We start from the raw sequence: 19,292 nt of genomic DNA, 5'->3' as shown, positions 1-19,292 counted from the left end.
TGTACAAATATTATTGACACACTGACCATGGATAGCATAACTGTACATACATCATTGACACCAGTGGCCCAAAACTGAAATGTACAGTCATGAAACAAGAAATAGTCAGCTTCACATGATCTTGATAACTAAGCTAGACCATATCTAACTTGACACTTAGATGCTACTATATAATACTGTTGCTATTATAGTATACTTCTAGCAACTAAATTTTGAAATTTTCTACACTTGAGTTTTCAAAGGATCTATATCGCAATACATCAGTATGCTTATAAAAAAATAAATAATATTTGTCTTATATTTCGCATTCTAGACTTTAACTAAGAACAATAATACCAATCTACTATTCGGTTGTTTGTCAAATTTAATTAGTTCTAATGTCTAATGTTATAACTATTATAACTAATGTTATAATTATTAATGTAACTTGCTTTTTGATGATGATTAAAGAGCTAGACAGTAATATTTGTACTATTTTTCTTTATTGTTATTTACCCATTGGTCAATGTATATGTATGTATATATATGTATATATGTGTGTATATGTAAATGTATGTAATGTATGTATCTGTGTGTGTATATGGGTGTGTGTACAGGGTGTGTGTGTGGGCTGTCATGTGTAAAATAAACTGGTAGGCCTATAAATTACTATAGTTACTATAAACTATAATAGTATAATAGATTATAGATTTATAAATAGATTCTAGTAATAATAGTAATAATAGGCAACAACCTCTCAAAGCACATTTTGTTAAATACGAAATTCTTCAATAAGCCTGTTTTAATTTGATAATGAATATTCTTTTGAGTAAATTGAGTTTTCAACCACTTTTAAATATATATCTAGAATCTAGATCTAACAACAGCTTGAAAATTATTATATTTAAAGTGAAAGCTGCGAAGAGACCTTCATGATAAAGAGAGGGAGTAGATAGACAATTGAGAAACAATAATCTTCAAACTTTATTGACAGCAATACTTTCATGCCTTACTATTATATTGTTTAAATATATTTATAAATATCAAGTATTTATTAAATGTGTCTACGATAAAGCTCATAAAACAAATGTATATTAGTATGATAAAATCAGGATAATACACGATTATAAGCCCTCCCCTACTAATGCAACGGAAGTTTATAATTCTACGCATGCGCTCTAATGCATTGTTTATAAAAATGTCGGCGTACCTTCTTTATAGTCAAGGAAATGTTAGATAAATTCGTGAAATTATGCGATAAACACAACGTAAATATATTTTTAAATATTTTCAGTGTGTTCTTTTTCACTCTAAATATTCAATAAATGCTAAAATCTTGTTGAAAATATGTTACAGCATTTTATAAAAGTAATTTATGTTGTTTTTTAAAACTCGACTTTGGCCCACATTTATTTTAAATTAGGCTGTTTGATGAGAATTACAGAATGATTTTTTTATTAAAAATGGGTAAAATCTTAGTTTAGCGTCGTAAATTCCAACGTAGCTAGTAATGTGCGATGAAGGTAACTAATGAATATTTCTTTCAATTGGCCATATTTATGTCATATTTTACATAATATAACAGATAATTTAATAACAAATCACAATCCAAGACCAAACCAGTCATAAATATCCTGGAATAAACTTTAAACTACCCCGTTCGAGACAACAATGAGTAAATACAAGCAGCGGCCATGTTTCAAAAACTATAAATTGTCTATTCGCATGTCTTTTGTGTTGATTTGTGGTTTAATATGATTGTTTTGTATTGTTTTAATATATGCCGGGGGGGGGGGGGGGGGGGGGTTGGGGGTTCGTCCATAAATGACGTCACACTCGTAGGGGGGAGGGGGTCCGTAATTTTCTGACGTTGTGTGATGAGGGGGAGGGGTTCAACAATTGTTGGGAGGTCGAACTTTTGAACACTTTATTTGCAGTAAGCAAATCAATATTAGATCGCTCATAAATGACGTCGCTCTTAATGACAGCGTGCATTATTACAGAGCAAACATGAACATATTGTTTCAGATAGAAATTGTGATTTGTGGTGGGGAGAAGTTGAGTAGAACTCAGCGATGTGATTTTGGAGACGGGTCAGGGTTTTATTTCTCGTGAAAACGGGATGGTTGTGGGAGAAAGACCAGATGTAGAAGTATGACGCGTCATTCATTGGTGATCCATTTTCTCAGTGGGGACGAAAGAACTATTAAGAAGGGTCAAGAAATGTAAAAAGCTTGCCGAGTCGCATTTCTTGAACCCTACCTTTTTCATTCCCCCACTTAGCACATCGTCACCGAGTTAACGATCGCACGTGACGTCATGTAGCGGTACCGCCGACCGTTAGGCTAATTTTATAGAAAAAAAAAACAACAAGCACTGCCTTTTTGACGCTTTTGCGACGTTCAATATGATTACATAAGTTGGTGTTCATTAAACAGCCCCTAACACATCTATCACTCGTCCATTTAAACGTACGTAGTTATTTCTGCAAGCTTGCTGTCTTGAGACTTTCGGCCCTTTAAAAATGTATTAAGCCCACACCGTATAGAACTAGACTACCCATATTAAGCTCCAAAAGAAGCTTGGTGAAAACAGGATGGCCGTCCGATTTTGTAGCTGCTCTGCGCTTTATAAAAACCACAATAAACGATAAGATGACACTTATATTAAATTATAGTTCTGAATCTTGATACATTAAAAGTGATATTCGGAAATTAAGAGCCAGACAGTCAACATGATATTTCAATTTAAGTCCAAGAAAATAAATTTCCTCAAACGATGGAACATTACTAAATTTTCGCGCAGTTTAGCGAAATTGAATTTAAGTATTTACGTCATCTTACAAAGCGCGATAGCCTACTGGTGCTCTAACGCGTCAGCAGGCATTTGGTTGCAAGCGTTTTTGACTGGGATATGTGTTGAGGCCATTTTGCCAAATGTCTTAAACTAGCAGGCTTGCAACATGTGTGATGATTCGTTTTAAGCAAGGTATACGTATACTAATGCTTATTTATCGTTATTTTGATTGAACAAAGCATTATAGAGGTTCTCCATCAACCACCTAGGTATTTTTCCCCGTTCACCTCCTTTCATGAGACCGACACGTCATAAATTGCAAAGCCGCCTGAGTTGACGTCACAAATCTTCACTCACTCCCGAAGCAAATCATATGTGACATCATTTATGGACAACCCCATATCACTCACTTGTGTACTTGATATTGACAATTTGACAACAAAGGATAACCAACATGTGTCTGGCAGGTGGAGACTTGCGATTGACCATAATGACAACACGCACTTAAGGGGTGGACTGGCTCATTGTTTTAGATGATGTTTTACGAGGGAAGCTGGTGGATAATACATTTTGTCTCTCTGTATATACAAATGATGACAAACATTTAATGTTGTCAAAATTATGGTTAGAGATCTTAGATAAGGCAGAGTGAAGCGTAATTTTTTACATTATGACTTGTGACATTGACAACAAAAATATGACGGAGTTTGGGGTTTAATTAAGGTAAAGAGAAGCAAAAAAATTTCATAAGTTACGATAGAATCACTAATTGATGAAAAGAAAAACCTGAAATGAAAATAGTGAACATTCAAACAACAAGAAAAAAACTCAAACTATATAGTAATAGTAAGATCAAATTAACATTAGTAAAAAAAAACGTGATTTAATACATGAATACAAGTTGCATCTCACAATGCTTCTAGAATTAATAAAGTTGTTTGTTAGGAAATTCAGTTTTTAAAGAGCAGAATTTAAAAAAAAAAATGCTTTGTAATACGGACTATACAACAAGACAATCATATTTAAATACATTTTCATACGAATAGAAATAAAAGGGAAGCTACTCTAAATAACAATTTCTTAAGATGGCTGCTGTTTTTAATAGCAAATTTACTATCTCGAACAGGGTTGATAAAAATTAATTTCAGGATATTTAAATTGATTTAACCACAAATGGTGATCTATTATTCAATTATTTATAATATTTTATCAAAATATACGAAAATATACTCATATTTAATGACATATTCATTAATTCACTCTCTCCTACATTACTAGTTTTGGCCGAATTTACGACGCTAAACTAAGATTTTACCTAAAAATGTATCAATAATAGCTAGAACACTAGTAAACTAAGCTAATTTAGCATATTTTAACTTTCTGTGCAAAGTCATTATTACTGAAAAAAATTCCAAAGTCAGGTCAGCCTGTGGCACCCTCCACTGAACGTGACAGAAGGAAAAAAAAACTTCACCCGTGACCTTCATTAAAACAGAATTTGCTTTTGTTTTATTTTTATTTTTGGTAAACATGTGCTTAATCTTACCCAATAAGTGATAAAAATTTGAAAATTAATTTTAATTACTGTTGTAAAGTGAGATAAACAGCTTAATAAACACATGCTTTCTTGAGGGGGTGTGGCCCGGGTGTGGCACATCGCAATTATAACTTTATATTTCTGTGTTTTATGACTATATTTGTTCACAATTAGCATGCTATGTTTTTTAAATTGATAAAAGGTAAGTATACCAAGTTACAAAATCCGCAATCTAACTAATAATTCATACTTTCAATTTAAAAAATAATAAAAACGATCATCAACGAAGAAAGCGTAAACATTCTATTTTTAGGTATGACATAAAAAACAGTCATAAATCTAGCCAAATGATTGGATTCTTGCGCGGCACACATTTTCCCGCGCCTCGTTTTCACCAAACAAGAATATAATAAAATGGCATTATTGAGGGGTGATCACTTACACCCTCAAATGTATTGTTTTCACCCTAATTTCATTAAACAATTCAATTTTTATTTGATAGTAAAGATGTTATAAAAATTGTAAAAAATAAAAAAGTTATTGTCGAGCGCACCTGCTTTAGTTAATTCGACTTGAAACGCAAGCTAAATAAGCGTGACTTTCTCTCGACGGCCTCGTTAAATACAAACAAAGAAATTAGGCCAAAAGTAGATCCGACAATTCTTAAACAACAGACTTAAATAGAAACGGATAGTTCCGATGTCTAAAATTAACGATGGCTTCGTAATCATTAGTTTTATCCCTCTACCCATTAGTGAAAGCGAAACTGGTCGCCATTTTTGGTAAGCGCATGAGCCGTGAGATGGCTTCAAAACAACAAACCCGGAAGCTGTGAATTCGAACGGCCTATTTTAAATTTTTTTTTAAAATCTCGTAGATTTAGATCTAGACTAGATCTAGTCTTCAATCGGCCACCCTATTTTTCAAAACAAAGTGTGCAGTTTAACAGTTTTTTAAAAACACAAAATAAATAACAATTGCTCGTTGATTTGAGACCTGGAACTAGCTCTGTACAATTTCCCTCTAATAATATTTTCAATTGATTTTTAATGGAATTTTTGGAATAGGCCCTCCCTACCCAAACTAAACAAAATCATGATGATTTTATATTATTAGGGGCCTAGGCCTAATTAAAATAATTATTAACCATGATATTGATTTGTTTCAAGAAAAGAAATTCAAAGCATGTTAATATGAAATAGGCCTAAGCAGGTAAAGAATTAATAAAGAATACAATTAGCGAGACAAGATTCAGAATGGTCAGTTTACAAAAATTAGAAATTTCATCCTTTTTCAAGTTAATAAAGTACGGTAGGCCTATCTAAATAAACTTTAAACCATATTGAAGCACATGATGTTTTTAATATATAGGCCTAATAAACAAAGAAACATAAAACAATCATTCTGCAAAATAATATAAGGCATCCTTCCTTAACGACGAAAATCGAGAATTTTCATTACCTAACATCGTGCAAAAAGTGTCCTTACTTTTAAGAAAGTAATACAAAGCATTACTTTGTTATAAAAAAATTAAATAACTATACTATGAAGAAATTCCATGCATTCTAAAAACTGACGACATAAGATAACTAATTAAACTGAAATTCTTTTTAAATGATCCTAATTGTTAGTTTTTTGATGTTCATCAAGTTTAGGTCCCTAACCATGACATATTTAGCATAAATTACTTGTAGCCAGTATATTTATTTCTTCTAGTTAGTTATTGATCAATGTTGATCAACTTCTGGAAATGTCTAGGTTAGTAATTTATACAATTATCAGAAATCTTAGCAGGTTCAAAAAGACAGGTCACTATCCTGATTTGGAAAGTTCTCCACAAGGTTTGGTAGCATTGTAATTAATAGTCAATATCTTGGTTGAGTTTGTCTTCTTCAAGGTTTAGAGTAGCATTGTAATAAATGATAGTGAACTGGCAGCACATGTAAAAGTAAAATTATGGAAACTAGGATCCTTCCATTGGTCCAGAGTATAGAAAATGTCTGTGAATAAAAAAAATATACTGACTTATATAGTAGGCCTGTATATCTTTATACCATCTTAGATATCAATCATGTAACATTACATCATTATAAATAAGCTAAGTGCAGAAAATACTAACATCTGACATATGGTTTCCTTCAAAAGTATTCAGGAGTCCTTACACAAATACATATTTTTTTGGCAGACCTTTCAGTTTCCCCTTTCTTTTATGCTAATATCTTGCTCTGTAAATAGAATAATATTAAAAGTAAGGCTGCTTTTTAGACAAAATATAAGCACTATAGATAGATCTAGTTATACGACAAAATATTAACACGAAAGCAATACTGAATCTAACTAGATCTAGAAACGATTTTGGACTAAACTATTATGGGGAGGGGGGGGGGGGCTACATTTTATTATCAAGTCATCAGTTCAATAAACCTTGAGATAAAAACAACGATCATAGTATTCTAAAATTTAATGTAAATACTACACTTATATAGAATAGTTAACTATTAAACTAGGAAAGACAAAATAAACAACGCTACAATAAATTGAAAGTATGCTGTTAACCGCTGCAGTAATATATTAAAAAAGGCGGACAATCGGCTTGAAATACAAGCGGCTTCAAATATCGACAATACATTGATAGTTTAATCCGTCGATGTTAATAATTAATAACATTCACAAATACAAATTAAATTCTATCACACTTTTAAACATCTTTTTAATTTAACTGTGCATTCCTTTTTTATTTTGGTAATCTTTAATTAAATACAAAGAACTTAGAAAATAGGCTTGATAATTTTTTGGTCAATGTTTTTTTAAGCGCGAAGCAAGTATTTAGGAGTCCTGTTGTTGCTTACACAAACAATACATATTTTTTGGTAGGCCTTTCAGTTTCCCCTTCTTTTATGCTAATATATTGCTCTGTAAATAGAATAATATTAAAAATAAGGCTGCTCAATGCTTTTTAGTAATTTTAGTTATAAAATGTAAGCACTATAGATAGTTCTACTACTAGATATAAACATGAAAGCAATAGTGAATCTAACTGATCTAAGTAGATCTAGAAACAATTTTGGACTAACCTTTTATGGAAGGGGGGGGGGGGGGGCTACATTTTATTTTAAAGTCGTCAGTTCAATAAACCTAGAGATTAAAAAAAAACGTTAACTATCGTAGTATTCTAAAATTTTATGTAATTACTGCACATATCTATATATATATAAATATAATTCTCTTGATGGAGACCATAGAAAACACCAAGCTGTAAGTGCGCCTAGCAGCCCCCTCTCTTCCTCTCTTACAAGGATTTGTCTTTTCCAAATTTCAGCAGATTTCCAATTTTTTAAATAAATAAAAAATTGTTCATTATGAATATTTTCAGCTTAAACAGCGGTACTATCAGAATGTTTTTTTTCTAAAATGTTTTGTTGTTTTCAAATATCTCCTAAACACTATTTATTAAAAATTCATAGTTAAAGTAAAAGATTGTTTAGAATCCTCTTTAGACCAATCAGTCCATTGAGCAGATGAAGTCGAGTTCATGTGTTTCTTTACCACGGCTTATGAAACTAGCAAGCAAGTTGTTTTCAGCAGCACTTTGCACAGCCATCTTTAATTTCCCAAAATTGAGTTTGGTACCCATCAGAGATGGGTGGACAGGGATGTTCTACTGAAATATTCAAAGTAGGCCTAAGCTAATTTCAGCTATTTTATTCCATCTCATTGTCCACCACACTCACTAAAAATCAGGATCTTTATTTCTAAAGACTTATATTTTAAAAATATAGATACATTAAGTGCTTTATTGCAATAAATTGAGCTGCATAAACCATTTTGCGTCTAGTTAAAAATTTTTCCAAATTTTGTTCTATGTTTTTTTTTACATCCCTAACAGTAGGCATATGTATGATTATTTTATTGGTCTAAAAAAGGTCTATTCATTTAATAAAGTTATTAAACATACCCACATGTTCTTTGAGCATAGAAGTTTCCTTACTTAACCTAACCTCAGATCTAACTAATATTATATTTGGGATGGATCATGTTATCAATAAAAGGCAACTCATAATAGTGCACTCTCTTTTGTATCTTACTTTTTGTTATGGCTTACAATAGCTTATATTATTTGTCTTCTGTTTTTACTTTCAACTTTGTTTTTGTTCTGATGGTACTTAAGTAATTTTTTTTTTTGCTCTCATTAGCCATACCTCTATCTTGAATTGATCATTAACTGTTGTAAAGCATTATTGATAAAAGAAAGGTGCATTTAAGACAAAATTATGTCTATGTTTAGATTGGTAAATAGTTTTATTAATTAATATTATTGTTTATTTCTTTTTATTATTCAGAATGATGATAAAGATTCAACTAACTGCATACCCATATCTAGGGTATTGATTATAATGGAAGAAGAGAACTGAATAGATTGGTTTGCAGATATTGTGCTTGAAACTAAGAAGATTTTCCATACATAATTTTAATGAAGGTGAGTTAAAGTAAAAAAAATAGTATTAATTATAATGTTTGTGTATGTAGTACTCAATACTAAAAAAATATCAAATCAATAGCAATATAACTTAGTCTGAGTGGATTTGAGATTTTGAAAAGTAAAAAACAGCATTAAACAAATTCACTATTTTATTTTCCCATTGCTTTATCTGGTCACTTCTTCCTCAGACAGCTGTAACTAACATCAATTAAAAACATGATGGAAAAACAAGATGCTAATAGCCATGCCGTGGACAGGGTTGCAGATTTCAGTCAAGGCTCACCGGTTGACCTCACACCCCCAAAGTAAATATATTTAAACACCACTAAAATTATTTGATGATTCTAGACATCCACAGCATATTACTTAATTTCGATGTATTACAGTGTAACTGTAATTTTTTCCTTTGAAATTTTAAAATAACTTTTTTTTTAATTCACAGTATAAAAGATGATAAAGTTTCAGAAATTCTGGTAAGTTATAAGTGTATGACAGTGTAGAAAATTGTAATGTTTTATGTATGTTACTTTATCTGCATAAATACTGTACCACATTTCATTGCCATGTCATGGAGTTTTTAAAAAATCTGACACAAAACTTTCTCTAGCAACAAGTTTCTCAGCTGTCAGAAATGGACCAATATATGTTGTACCTGCAGCTTCCAACTGGTGATAACACTTGTGATGTAGCAAAGGAAAAGTAAGTTGAGATGATATGCTATATAAATAATGGGTGTTGGTTATAAAAATACTTTAAATTTTAAAAATTGAAAGCATGTCCACGTCATTTTCTTTGATGATTTAATGTTAGATTTCCACATACATCGTCTCACATTACCCTTGATCCTATTTAAAGCCCCCTCACATCAATGGCCAAAAGGACAGATGCAGCTGTAAAATGGATCAAACAGAATTATACTGAGAGTCCTGGTGCATCAGTGGCAAAAGAAAAAGTTTATAAACATTACAGGTATTTCTTTCAACATTTAAAACTAACTTAACAACCATGTGCTGGGTTTGTTACATTATGTTTGTTAGTTTACACTGTTAAATCTGTTAAATTATATTTTTTTATTTCACACATTTTTTCCTAAATCTTTTGAATTCATGATTATTTTTATAGGGAGGAATGTGAAGCTGATGACAACAAACCACTCTGTATTGCTGACTTTGGAAAGGTGATGAAGCTGGTCTTTCCCAAGATAGTTCATAGAAGACTTGGCCAAAGGGGCGAATCCAAATATCCTTTCATTTGTGCTTTATTTATTAAAAAATTATTTTGTGATAATTTTAGATGAAAAAGCTTACATATTATTGCAGCTTAAATGCGCATTAATACAGAATGTAACCCAACTTCTTTACATTTGAGTATCACTGTTTAAAAAGATATACGTAGCAATATTTTCCAGTCTAGTGTCTAGAAATTGTTAGCCTTAACTTTTTTTTTACATACTGTTATGAAGGATTAAAAAGGAAGGGAGTTAACTCCTCTTCCATCTGTAAAGTCTGTAACAACCCAACTACAGTTGAGGTAGGTCAAATTAGATACCTTAAAATAAAAATCATTGCATCTTACAATTTATTTTTTTATGCACCTCACTGCAGCTCATATCTTATTTTTAAAAATTTTGTATAAAAAATGTGCCTTAAAATTTTAAGCAACACGATGTTTGTCAATTACTTTCAGTGACCTTTTCATTTCAGAAACCTCCCCCAGATATTAATTTACTTTCCTGCCAGCTTGTTTGTGAATGGGCTTCACAGTTACTAGGTCGTCAGCTGACTGATATAAAAAGTTTGTCAGAGTATCTTGTCACTATTGGCTTCTCATGTGGGAAAACCGCTGCCAAGTTCAGTCTCTTGTCTGGTAGCACAAGTAAGATTTATTGAAGGGTTTTACTAAGGCTAATATAGGGTGAACCTACTTGCAATCTGTTCGTAGTAAAGTTACCCCTTTTGACCTAGTCTCCATGGTGCAGATGAAGGGATTGTGAATCTTTCTTTACTATCTCTTAATTAAAGCAGGTTTAATTACTCATAAGTTAAAACCACCAAGATGTTTTTAACCAATTTATCATTTGTTTTTTTGCTGCTCATTCAGTCATGAAAGCTCTTTAATAAAGGGGTTGACTTTCTATGTATTGATCTGCTTTATATTATGTGTGCTCACTTTAGTCAGTTTTTGTAACTCACTCTAGTTTTTGTGGGTTTTATGATGTATTATAGATCAGAACATATGTAGGACTTCATTTAATTATCTTTTCTATGTTTAGTAAAACGTAATTGTTGTTATTTTACTGTTAATATTTTGCCTTAGTTTTCACATATATATTTTGGTAAAAAATGTATGCTTATAATGTGTTTTTTGTCATGTAGGTCCACCAAAATTGAAAGATAAAAACAGAAAACATAAAGATGGGCAGATTTTGCTTCAGCGTAAACTTCATCAGAAAGAAATAATTCGCAAGCACAAACAAAAGTTGCTGGAGCAGCAAAAACTTGAGCATCAGCCAGCTGAAACCAACTCCCCAATAACAGCCAGCCTTCTTACAAACGATATTCTGCCATTCCCTAAGAAAAAAGTTCGCCCTCGTCCATTGTCAGTTCAGCCATTGATTCCCTGTTGGAATCAGAATGGTAGCTCTACCATGAACACGCTAAGGAATGAAAAGATGGATGTTAAGTCTAGTTTAGATTTAACTTCTGGGACCATAGTTCCCCAGGCCGGGACCAAACTATTAGGTGACCAGAATAACAGACTACTGAATTTAGTTTTACTAAATGCAAGTGGGAGGAATTCTTTAATTCTTCCAAAACGCTGTCAAAGTGCCAGTGTGGTGGAGAAGTATTCTAGCAACAATTTAGAAGGTTGTCATCAGAATTCAGAATTCTGCCCTCCGGACAATATAAGTACGTCTGAAAGTATGCAAAAGTCATCTACAGTACATTCAACAACGGGACCACAGATTATTTCTGCACTATCCAAGGTACTCCAGCGTAACAAAAAAGTCTTAGAACCTGTAACATTAACAAATGAAAACCCTGTTTCCCAGCAGAATAAAAGAAATGGGGAAAACATCGGCCAGTGTGAGAATTCAGCAACTAAAAGAAGGTGCATGACTTCTATTGGAGTTAAAAAACAAAAAAGCCTAGAGAACGATGCTTATAACAAAGCCAGTCACTCGGCTCGTTTGAGACCGTTCTCTTGTCCGGTCTCTGTGAACAAGAAGATTTCTCAACAGCAGCCAGAAATAGTTAGTGATTGTGATAGTAAAAGTGAAAGTAAAGAAACTTCACCCACTGAAGATCCCATCTCTGTCGACTGCCAAAGAGAGGAAAAAGAACAACAACAAAATGAGGGAAATAAATATCATTTTGTCCAGAAGCCTACTGTGATAAATCGTCCAATCATGCCCAATGTTGTTTCATGTCCAGACTTCCAACAGCTCTCATTAGACACATCGCCTGAGCAAATCTCATCGTCAGGAAAATTAAGCTTCAACATTCTGAACACATTACTCTCATCAAACTGTGATAAAACTCCAGACTTCTGGCACAAGTCACAAAGCCTGCCCTCACACACACTGCCAGTGACTTCCCCTTTCGTGTCCACCTCTCTCCACCCCAAGTCATCTCCTGCTGAGCTTGATGCCCTGCAGAACGGCCAGTTGAGGCCGCAGAACAATCTCTCCAACTCTACAGAAAATCCTGCCATTCTGTCCACGCCATCTAGTCGTAGTGCTTTCGTCCCCGTCACCAGCCACAAACAGTTGGCTGTCAGTTCCATTTTGACAGAAACAAGTGACCTGGCTTGTGAACATTCCCCGGCTAAGAATAAACTGACAGTCTCCTGTCCTTCTATCAATCAAATTAACAACACATGTGCTGAGCCACTGCCAGATGAATCTCAGTTGTCACATGATGAAATACCTAGTTCACAGAGCTCCACGAACAATACTCAAATAAACTCAGAGCCCTGTAACAGTGTGGTGACTTCATGTGAATCCACCATGAATCACGAACCAACTCTCCAGATGTCTCAAAATGTAGAACAATCTTCCACTTGTGTGAGTATGTCCGCGCTAAGCACAAGTTCAGATCATACGGAAAATGAGCCTGTGTTTTCAACTTCATCAGCTACCCCCACTGTGCAGACCAAACCTTCAAACAAGTGTAACCCACACACTAACCAAACGGGCAGGACAAGTCCCAGTTCACAGGTCATCAAGACCAGCTTGCCAGTTACACCCCCTAAACGAGCTAACAAGAACAGATTCACTCCCATCCGTCCTAAGCTGGGTTCCACAGTCTCCTCCCCACAAAAGAGTGTCTCCACACTCTTGAAAGAGCAAAGGGTGAGGATCACCCAAGATTTAATTGTCAACCTGGCCAACAGCTACCAAGGGGAGGTAAAGCTCCAACTCCCTGTGGAACTTCTGGGGCTGTCCTCCCCTGGAATGTCAAAATCTGCTGATGTGCTTGTAACTATCGGACCACCAGCGAACACTCTCTCCAACAAAACCTTGCAAGCAGGAAACAATCTGAACCAACCTTTCCCTAATAATTCAACAACAGAAGGAATGTGTATAGAGAACCAACAGTTGTACTACCCCTCCATACAGTGTCGAGCTAGTCAGCCTCTAAGTGTTCAGGTGTTGAGCCACAATCTTGATAATTCAGTCTCCTCCAAGTCTTTCATGTCTCCTGTGTCCCACAACGATTCCTCATTAGTTTTCCCTGCAGACAATGCCCAGCTTCTTCTTGTTTCTCCATCCAAAACATTTGCTAGCCAACCTGTGATTGTACAGGACGGGAGTGGCAACAAGTTTGCACTTGACCAGACTATCTTACCACAGAACCTGACGCAGCTCTACAGTACTGCTCACATGGGCCAGTCAGATGCTAAGCTAACCTCTGCCCACAATGAGGTTAATAAATGTGAGATCAAAGGTCATGTTATTGGACCTGATGCCAAAGGTCAAACTTATTTACTGGTTCCAAATTCTGACAGATCGCCCGCTGACTCTGTGTCATTAAACCCCTTGTCATCTCAGCCAACAAAGCCAGAGCTTCTCACAAAAAGCCTTCCAACCTTACACAACAACAGTAAACCAGGCGGCAGACTAATCCAATCATCAATGACGCTTTCGTCAGAGCTCCTGACAGAACTGAGCCAGATAGCAAGCGCTGACCAGAACCAAATACGACAACACAACTCCACCCTGTCAGCTTTCCACAAGTGTTCCAGCCACTCCCAGCTGGACACAAACACACCCAAACCATGTGATACCAACACTGAGGACAAACAGAACAATTTCCTATTGTTTGACTCACTAGCTAACCACCATAACATACCTCAGGGTGCCTCAAACACCCCAGAGACAAAACCATCAGCACAGACAGACACAAGGACAACAGACACTGGTGTTTACCAGATGCAGAAAGCCCAGCAGAGGCTGGGGAAGAGGAAGGCTTGTAAGAGTGGGAATGAAGAATGCAAGGACAAGAAAAGGTTCAGCAGTCCCAGGGATATGGAAAAAGAAGTGGATGATGAAGTGTTTATTATCAACATAGAAGACAACCAAGAGGCCATGCGGAGTAAACCAGGCCTGCAGCTAGACACACCCTCAAAGCCAGTGACTAGGGTAACTGATTCCCAGGGGTTGAACAGTACAGCCGAGGCAGGGGAAATCAAAAACAAATTAACCGACATGGAAGCCCTCTTGGATTTGATTCCGAACCGCAAGCTGATGACGGTCAAAGAGACTGTGATGGCTCTACAGGCGCTCAGAGCTCAGCTCAACAGCAGGAGGAAAAGTTCAGAGGTCAGTAAAATGGAGTCGGGTCCCGAACATGAAGTCTTAAACACTGTGGTCCCCATGTCCCAGCAAGCACAGACTCACCTGTCTCAGGTGAGCCACTTGCTTACGTCCTCACTCAACACACAGACTCCGCAACAGATGGTCAGCAGTGTTAAACCAAGACAAGAAACCCAGGTCAAACTATCCACCCCTAAAAGGAGATGCAAGACTGAGTGTTCGTTTTATCCAGATGCTTATTCATACTCTGAAGAAGTCAAGTATCAGAAGGTGGATCACACAAACATAAGGAGTATAAGTCTCAATTTGGAGAGCTTAGAGAGTGATGCATTGTTAGACAGTGAGCAAACATTGGACCATAAACTTGTGGCTGATATTAATGATGGACTCTCAGGAAACTCTGATCTCAAAACATCAGTTGGTGTATTAACAAAAGCAACCAAATCTAAAGTTGCAGCAAGTTTGTCTGCCCAGTCCAAGATGAGGTCTAGTGTGGGCAGCATGCATGAAATGGAGCCCATGGGTCTTGGTGTTAAACCTCTACATGTTATTGAGCTTGATGAGCACCCAGTCAAAAAGGAACCGTCCTTAGTTTCAAACAACATTCCTGATGGACCAGCCTTGAAAGTGTCATCCAGTGCTCATCAGCACACCAATGTCTCAAGCTCACTCAACGACATGGCCCACAAGCCATCTCATGCTGAGAAGCAGCAGCCCCACACAGGCAGTAAAGGCAAGGTCTCTGATAATCCTACTATTGTCAAGTTCTTAACCGGGGCTTTCACTGACAGGACAGCCCTGTCAAAACCCTACAATCACAACTCATTACCTGACCAGAGTCCTATGGAAACTCTTTCGACCTCCAAGGATGAATCAGATGGTAATGAGTTGCCCATTGACATAGTAGACTTCATCACTGAGTCCATGTCGTCCAGGAGACAAACGTCCATGTCTACATTTTACAACAGCTCATCCCTGCTGGCTGATCTATTCAGGAATGACTACCAGGTTACCGCTGGGGTTGATATGGATAGCTCTACAGCTTGGAGGAGTCTTTCTGCTCCTAATTCTACAGATGAGCACTTTAGTATGGGACCAGGTTCCTTTCAGAAAAATCCCACAGAAAATCAGCAATTTTATGAATCAGAAAGTTCCTTTAATTTGTACAACGATGGGCAGTACCAGCCAAAGGTTACCATTTCAAAATCTTCTCTGCCATCTAGTCCATCATTGTATGTGGATTCACCTCACAATTCTGAGCTGTCTCACAGCAAAAAAACTGATTCTTCCATGCAGATGTCTGTGAATGATGGTACATTCCTTAGCCCTGTGGGTCCAGCTAGACTCACTAGAAGATTATCTGTTGAACGTTCTGTTTCTGGTGATAGGAGTGTAAACAAAACACCTGTTGAATTTTTGGGGAATAAGAACGACAGGCCGTCATCTAGGTTGAAACAAGAGAAATCCAAATCTAAAACACCAGTGGATAGATATTTGGCTAAGACTCCAGTGGACAGGGCTGTTTCTAGGACGTCTATAGAGAGACCAGGTGATCAATCTAGTGGAGATCCAACACAGGCAACCTCCGTCATCCAGCAGCCAACACAGACATCCATCACCCAGACCACATCAGCCATCCAGCATCCAACTCAGACAACCTCCATCATGCAGCATCCTACACAGACCACCACCATCATGCAGCACCCAACTCAGACGACGTCACAGCACCAGAACATCATTGAGAGGTCTGCAATAAAGCTGGCGCTGATGTCTCCAGACAAAACCTGCAACAGAACTGATCTCTCCTTGTTCTCTGGCTCCTGGTCCAACTTGATGGAGAGCAACAGAGGAGACCGGTCACTAAACCAGACGCCCCTGTCTGATGGCGGCTACAGCAGCGTCAGCCAGACCCCCATCTCAGACATTGGTTACAGCAGTGTCAGCCCAAGCCCTGTCTTCATGACCGCCCCACACCTGTATGTGGACTGTGAGCGCAGAGAGCTCACATCCCCAGCCACCATCTTCCAACCCCTGAGGTCTGATAATAATTTAAACAGTTTCAGCTCCAGGCACCACAGTGTTTCAGAGACAAGTTTATCCAAGTCCAACAGCTTTTATAACAAAGCCTTAGATTCTCCAAACTTGACGTGTTCAGACAATTCTAAAGTTGACACCCAGCAGGGCTCTGTCACCCTGCAAGATGGGGCTGTGTTTGATATGGATCTGTTTGATGAATCCCACTACAACAGTAAAATGGCTTCCCCTATGGTGCAGAGCATGTCCACCCAGCTGCACTGCATCCCAACACCACCCTCCAGCCCATCTTCACCAGTGCAGAACAAGCAAGAGCCTGGAGGTTACTCCTCACAGGGCAACACGCCTGCCTCAAAACAGTCACAGACACAGCAGTGGGCAAACCAGAACGCCAGGACAACATCCGCCTCACACAGCGGCAGCCAGAGGTCTTCCACAAAGTTACAAATCATCCCCACCAGCCCTACAGTCATGTCCAACCTGTCCCCCACTAAACAAGGGCACCAGTACAACCCTCACCCCTCCCCACCATTCACACCAAGCTCCCAGCGCTGCCCCACCCCCTGCTCCCACATCTCCTTGATCTCCCCCCAGTGCACCACCCCCAGTAGCGACTCCAACTCAGCCCCCAACCGCTTTGTACCCATACAGACTTCAGGCATTCTGGCCATCTCATCTGTTGGCTCACAAAGCTACATTCAACCAATCAGACCCATCGTTACAATCGCCAGCGCTGCCAATCAGAATCTCTACAACAACTGTTTACTGTCTTACAACTCACAGTCCAGTGATATTGGCACACTCAGCTCAGGTATTAAGTCCAGCAGTATCCCAATCTCCACTTCCACCAGCACTACAAGCAACTTACACTGGGCTATGAGGAAGATCAACCCAACCCCTCAGCAATCTGCCCCTGCTCTTGTCCTCTCACTGAGCGGGGCTATCGGCTCTGTGTCTGGTAGAGGCATGAAAGACGGCTGGGGTGGTCAGGACAAGACCTCGGCCTACGGTGAAACCAACAGTTCCCAGAACACCCCTGGCCATCAGACAGATGTGACTGACAACAACCTGTCAAACCATTTCCTACCTTCTTACGAAGAGGCTGTGACACTGCTGACAGGAAACAATACTAAGAAAAAATCCCAGAGATCATCAGTGGCGGCTCAGCTTGAGTCCAACGCGCTGGAGAAAAGTCGTAACGCACATGATGAAAAGAGCCAACACTCCATACACGATACATCCCAGGCTTACCAACATTACAATGAAAAAGACTCTGGACACCAGAATACAAACCAGAAACCTAAAGAAGCCAGGAAAGACACATTGACTTCCTTGAAGACCAAACCCAGCAGGAAGCCGCCCACCTCGGATTACTCCACCGTCTTGTGTTCCACCAACCCCCACGTCACCTACAGGAGCTCCATCGACTGGAAACTTTCCCAGCCGGTCGTATCCAGCAGCGAGACGAGGCTTGACCACGCCATTAACTCGGACATACCCACCGCCTATTATTCTGGCACCGCCCCTAATAAAACAGCTTTCAGCTCCGCCGCCATAACTTCTGACCAAATGACCAGCGTCCACCAGAGCCAGCAGTCACAAACCACAGCCTACCTTGAAGCCCAGCTTATAAAACTGAGCGCATGCCTGGACAAGAGGCCAGATGGCCCTAACCAGGATGACCTTGATGAAACGTTGGATGTACTTAAAAACCTGGACAGCAAATATTTCCAGCAGTCTGATGATTATTGATGCTAAGACTTATAATTTAGGGAGACCTGTAATTCTAATGATTTGTAAACTTGGATGATTCTAATGACTTATAACAACTTGGATGATTTATGATTCTAATGACTTATAACAACTTGGATGACTTATGATTGTAATGACTTGTAATTAGTTTGACTGAAGCAACTGTGCATGTTCCAGCCAGTAGCAGATGTGAATGTTGTAGATTGTTGCTGTACACAGCCAGCCACTAGATGTAAATCTCTCCACCAAATGAAAGACATTGGAACAGTGTGTTCTGTTGATTCACCAAGGTGGCGTTTGTTGACTTGTAATGATTGTATTATTTATTTTGTTACTGGGGTTGGGGAAAGGGGTTTATATACTGTAAATAGAAAATAATGTAAAATAAATCAATCTATATACACCATTCATTAAGTTGTTTCTTGATTGTCACCCTTTAACATAATTTATTTTGTTATGATGTTTTGTGATGATGTTATTTCTAAACTAGAATTATTATTTTTTTTTTGTTTTGTTACTGGCCAATATTAATAAGGTTAGCATCCATCAACAAAGGCTATAAAAAACAGTATTACAGAAACCTAAAATTATGAAAAAGGCAAACCATAGTCTAGTTCAAATTATTTTTTTCCTTCTAGACTGATTAAAAACTTCCAATTTTAGATGTATTTCCAAAATAGTATTTGTATGCTTATATTTGAGGACACTTATCCAACCAAGTACCTATTCCTGCCGAGACTGGTCTTAGCTTTGTGTTGTCGCGCCCATACCTTTTTCTAAGACCATAACATAGCACCGACTGGTATCGATGTAATGGGGGGAACATTGTTCTTAAATAAGTAAAGTTAAAGAATTTTTTATCAGGGATAGAAGTGTCATTGCGTTTTAAAATAAAA

At 37.3% G+C, this 19,292-nt stretch overlaps 1 protein-coding gene across 1 annotated transcript; it reads left to right on the top strand.

Moving 5' to 3' along the window:
* Positions 1-1,167: 1,167 nt before the first annotated feature.
* On the top strand, positions 1,168-18,795 carry LOC131945255 (mucin-3A). Its single transcript, XM_059306317.1, has 10 exons — positions 1,168-1,247; positions 8,653-8,789; positions 8,981-9,097; positions 9,235-9,265; positions 9,400-9,491; positions 9,648-9,761; positions 9,915-10,034; positions 10,244-10,322; positions 10,496-10,667; positions 11,168-18,795. The coding sequence occupies exons 3-10, from the start codon at positions 9,009-9,011 to the stop codon at positions 18,394-18,396; spliced, it is 7,926 nt and encodes a 2,641-aa protein (XP_059162300.1). The 5' UTR covers positions 1,168-1,247; positions 8,653-8,789; positions 8,981-9,008; the 3' UTR covers positions 18,397-18,795.
* The last annotated feature ends 497 nt before the right edge of the window (positions 18,796-19,292 follow it).

The sequence above is a fragment of the Physella acuta genome, unplaced genomic scaffold (genome assembly GCF_028476545.2).
Source record: "Physella acuta isolate Inbredline_101_S28 unplaced genomic scaffold, ASM2847654v3 ptg000533l, whole genome shotgun sequence".
NCBI lineage: Eukaryota > Metazoa > Mollusca > Gastropoda > Physidae > Physella > Physella acuta.
The sequence above is the reverse complement of the archived record's forward strand: the minus strand, read 5'-3'. Positions and strand labels throughout refer to the sequence as shown.

Bases quoted from the DNA above. Each gene is read 5' to 3' on its own strand.
- LOC131945255 (XM_059306317.1), top strand. From the start codon at position 9,009: ATGATGGAAAAACAAGATGCTAATAGCCATGCCGTGGACAGGGTTGCA. The intron at 9,266-9,399 runs GTAAGTTATAAG...AACTTTCTCTAG, and splicing joins ATAAAGTTTCAGAAATTCTG to CAACAAGTTTCTCAGCTGTC. The intron at 10,035-10,243 runs TCCTTTCATTTG...TTTTTTTACATA, and splicing joins CAAAGGGGCGAATCCAAATA to CTGTTATGAAGGATTAAAAA.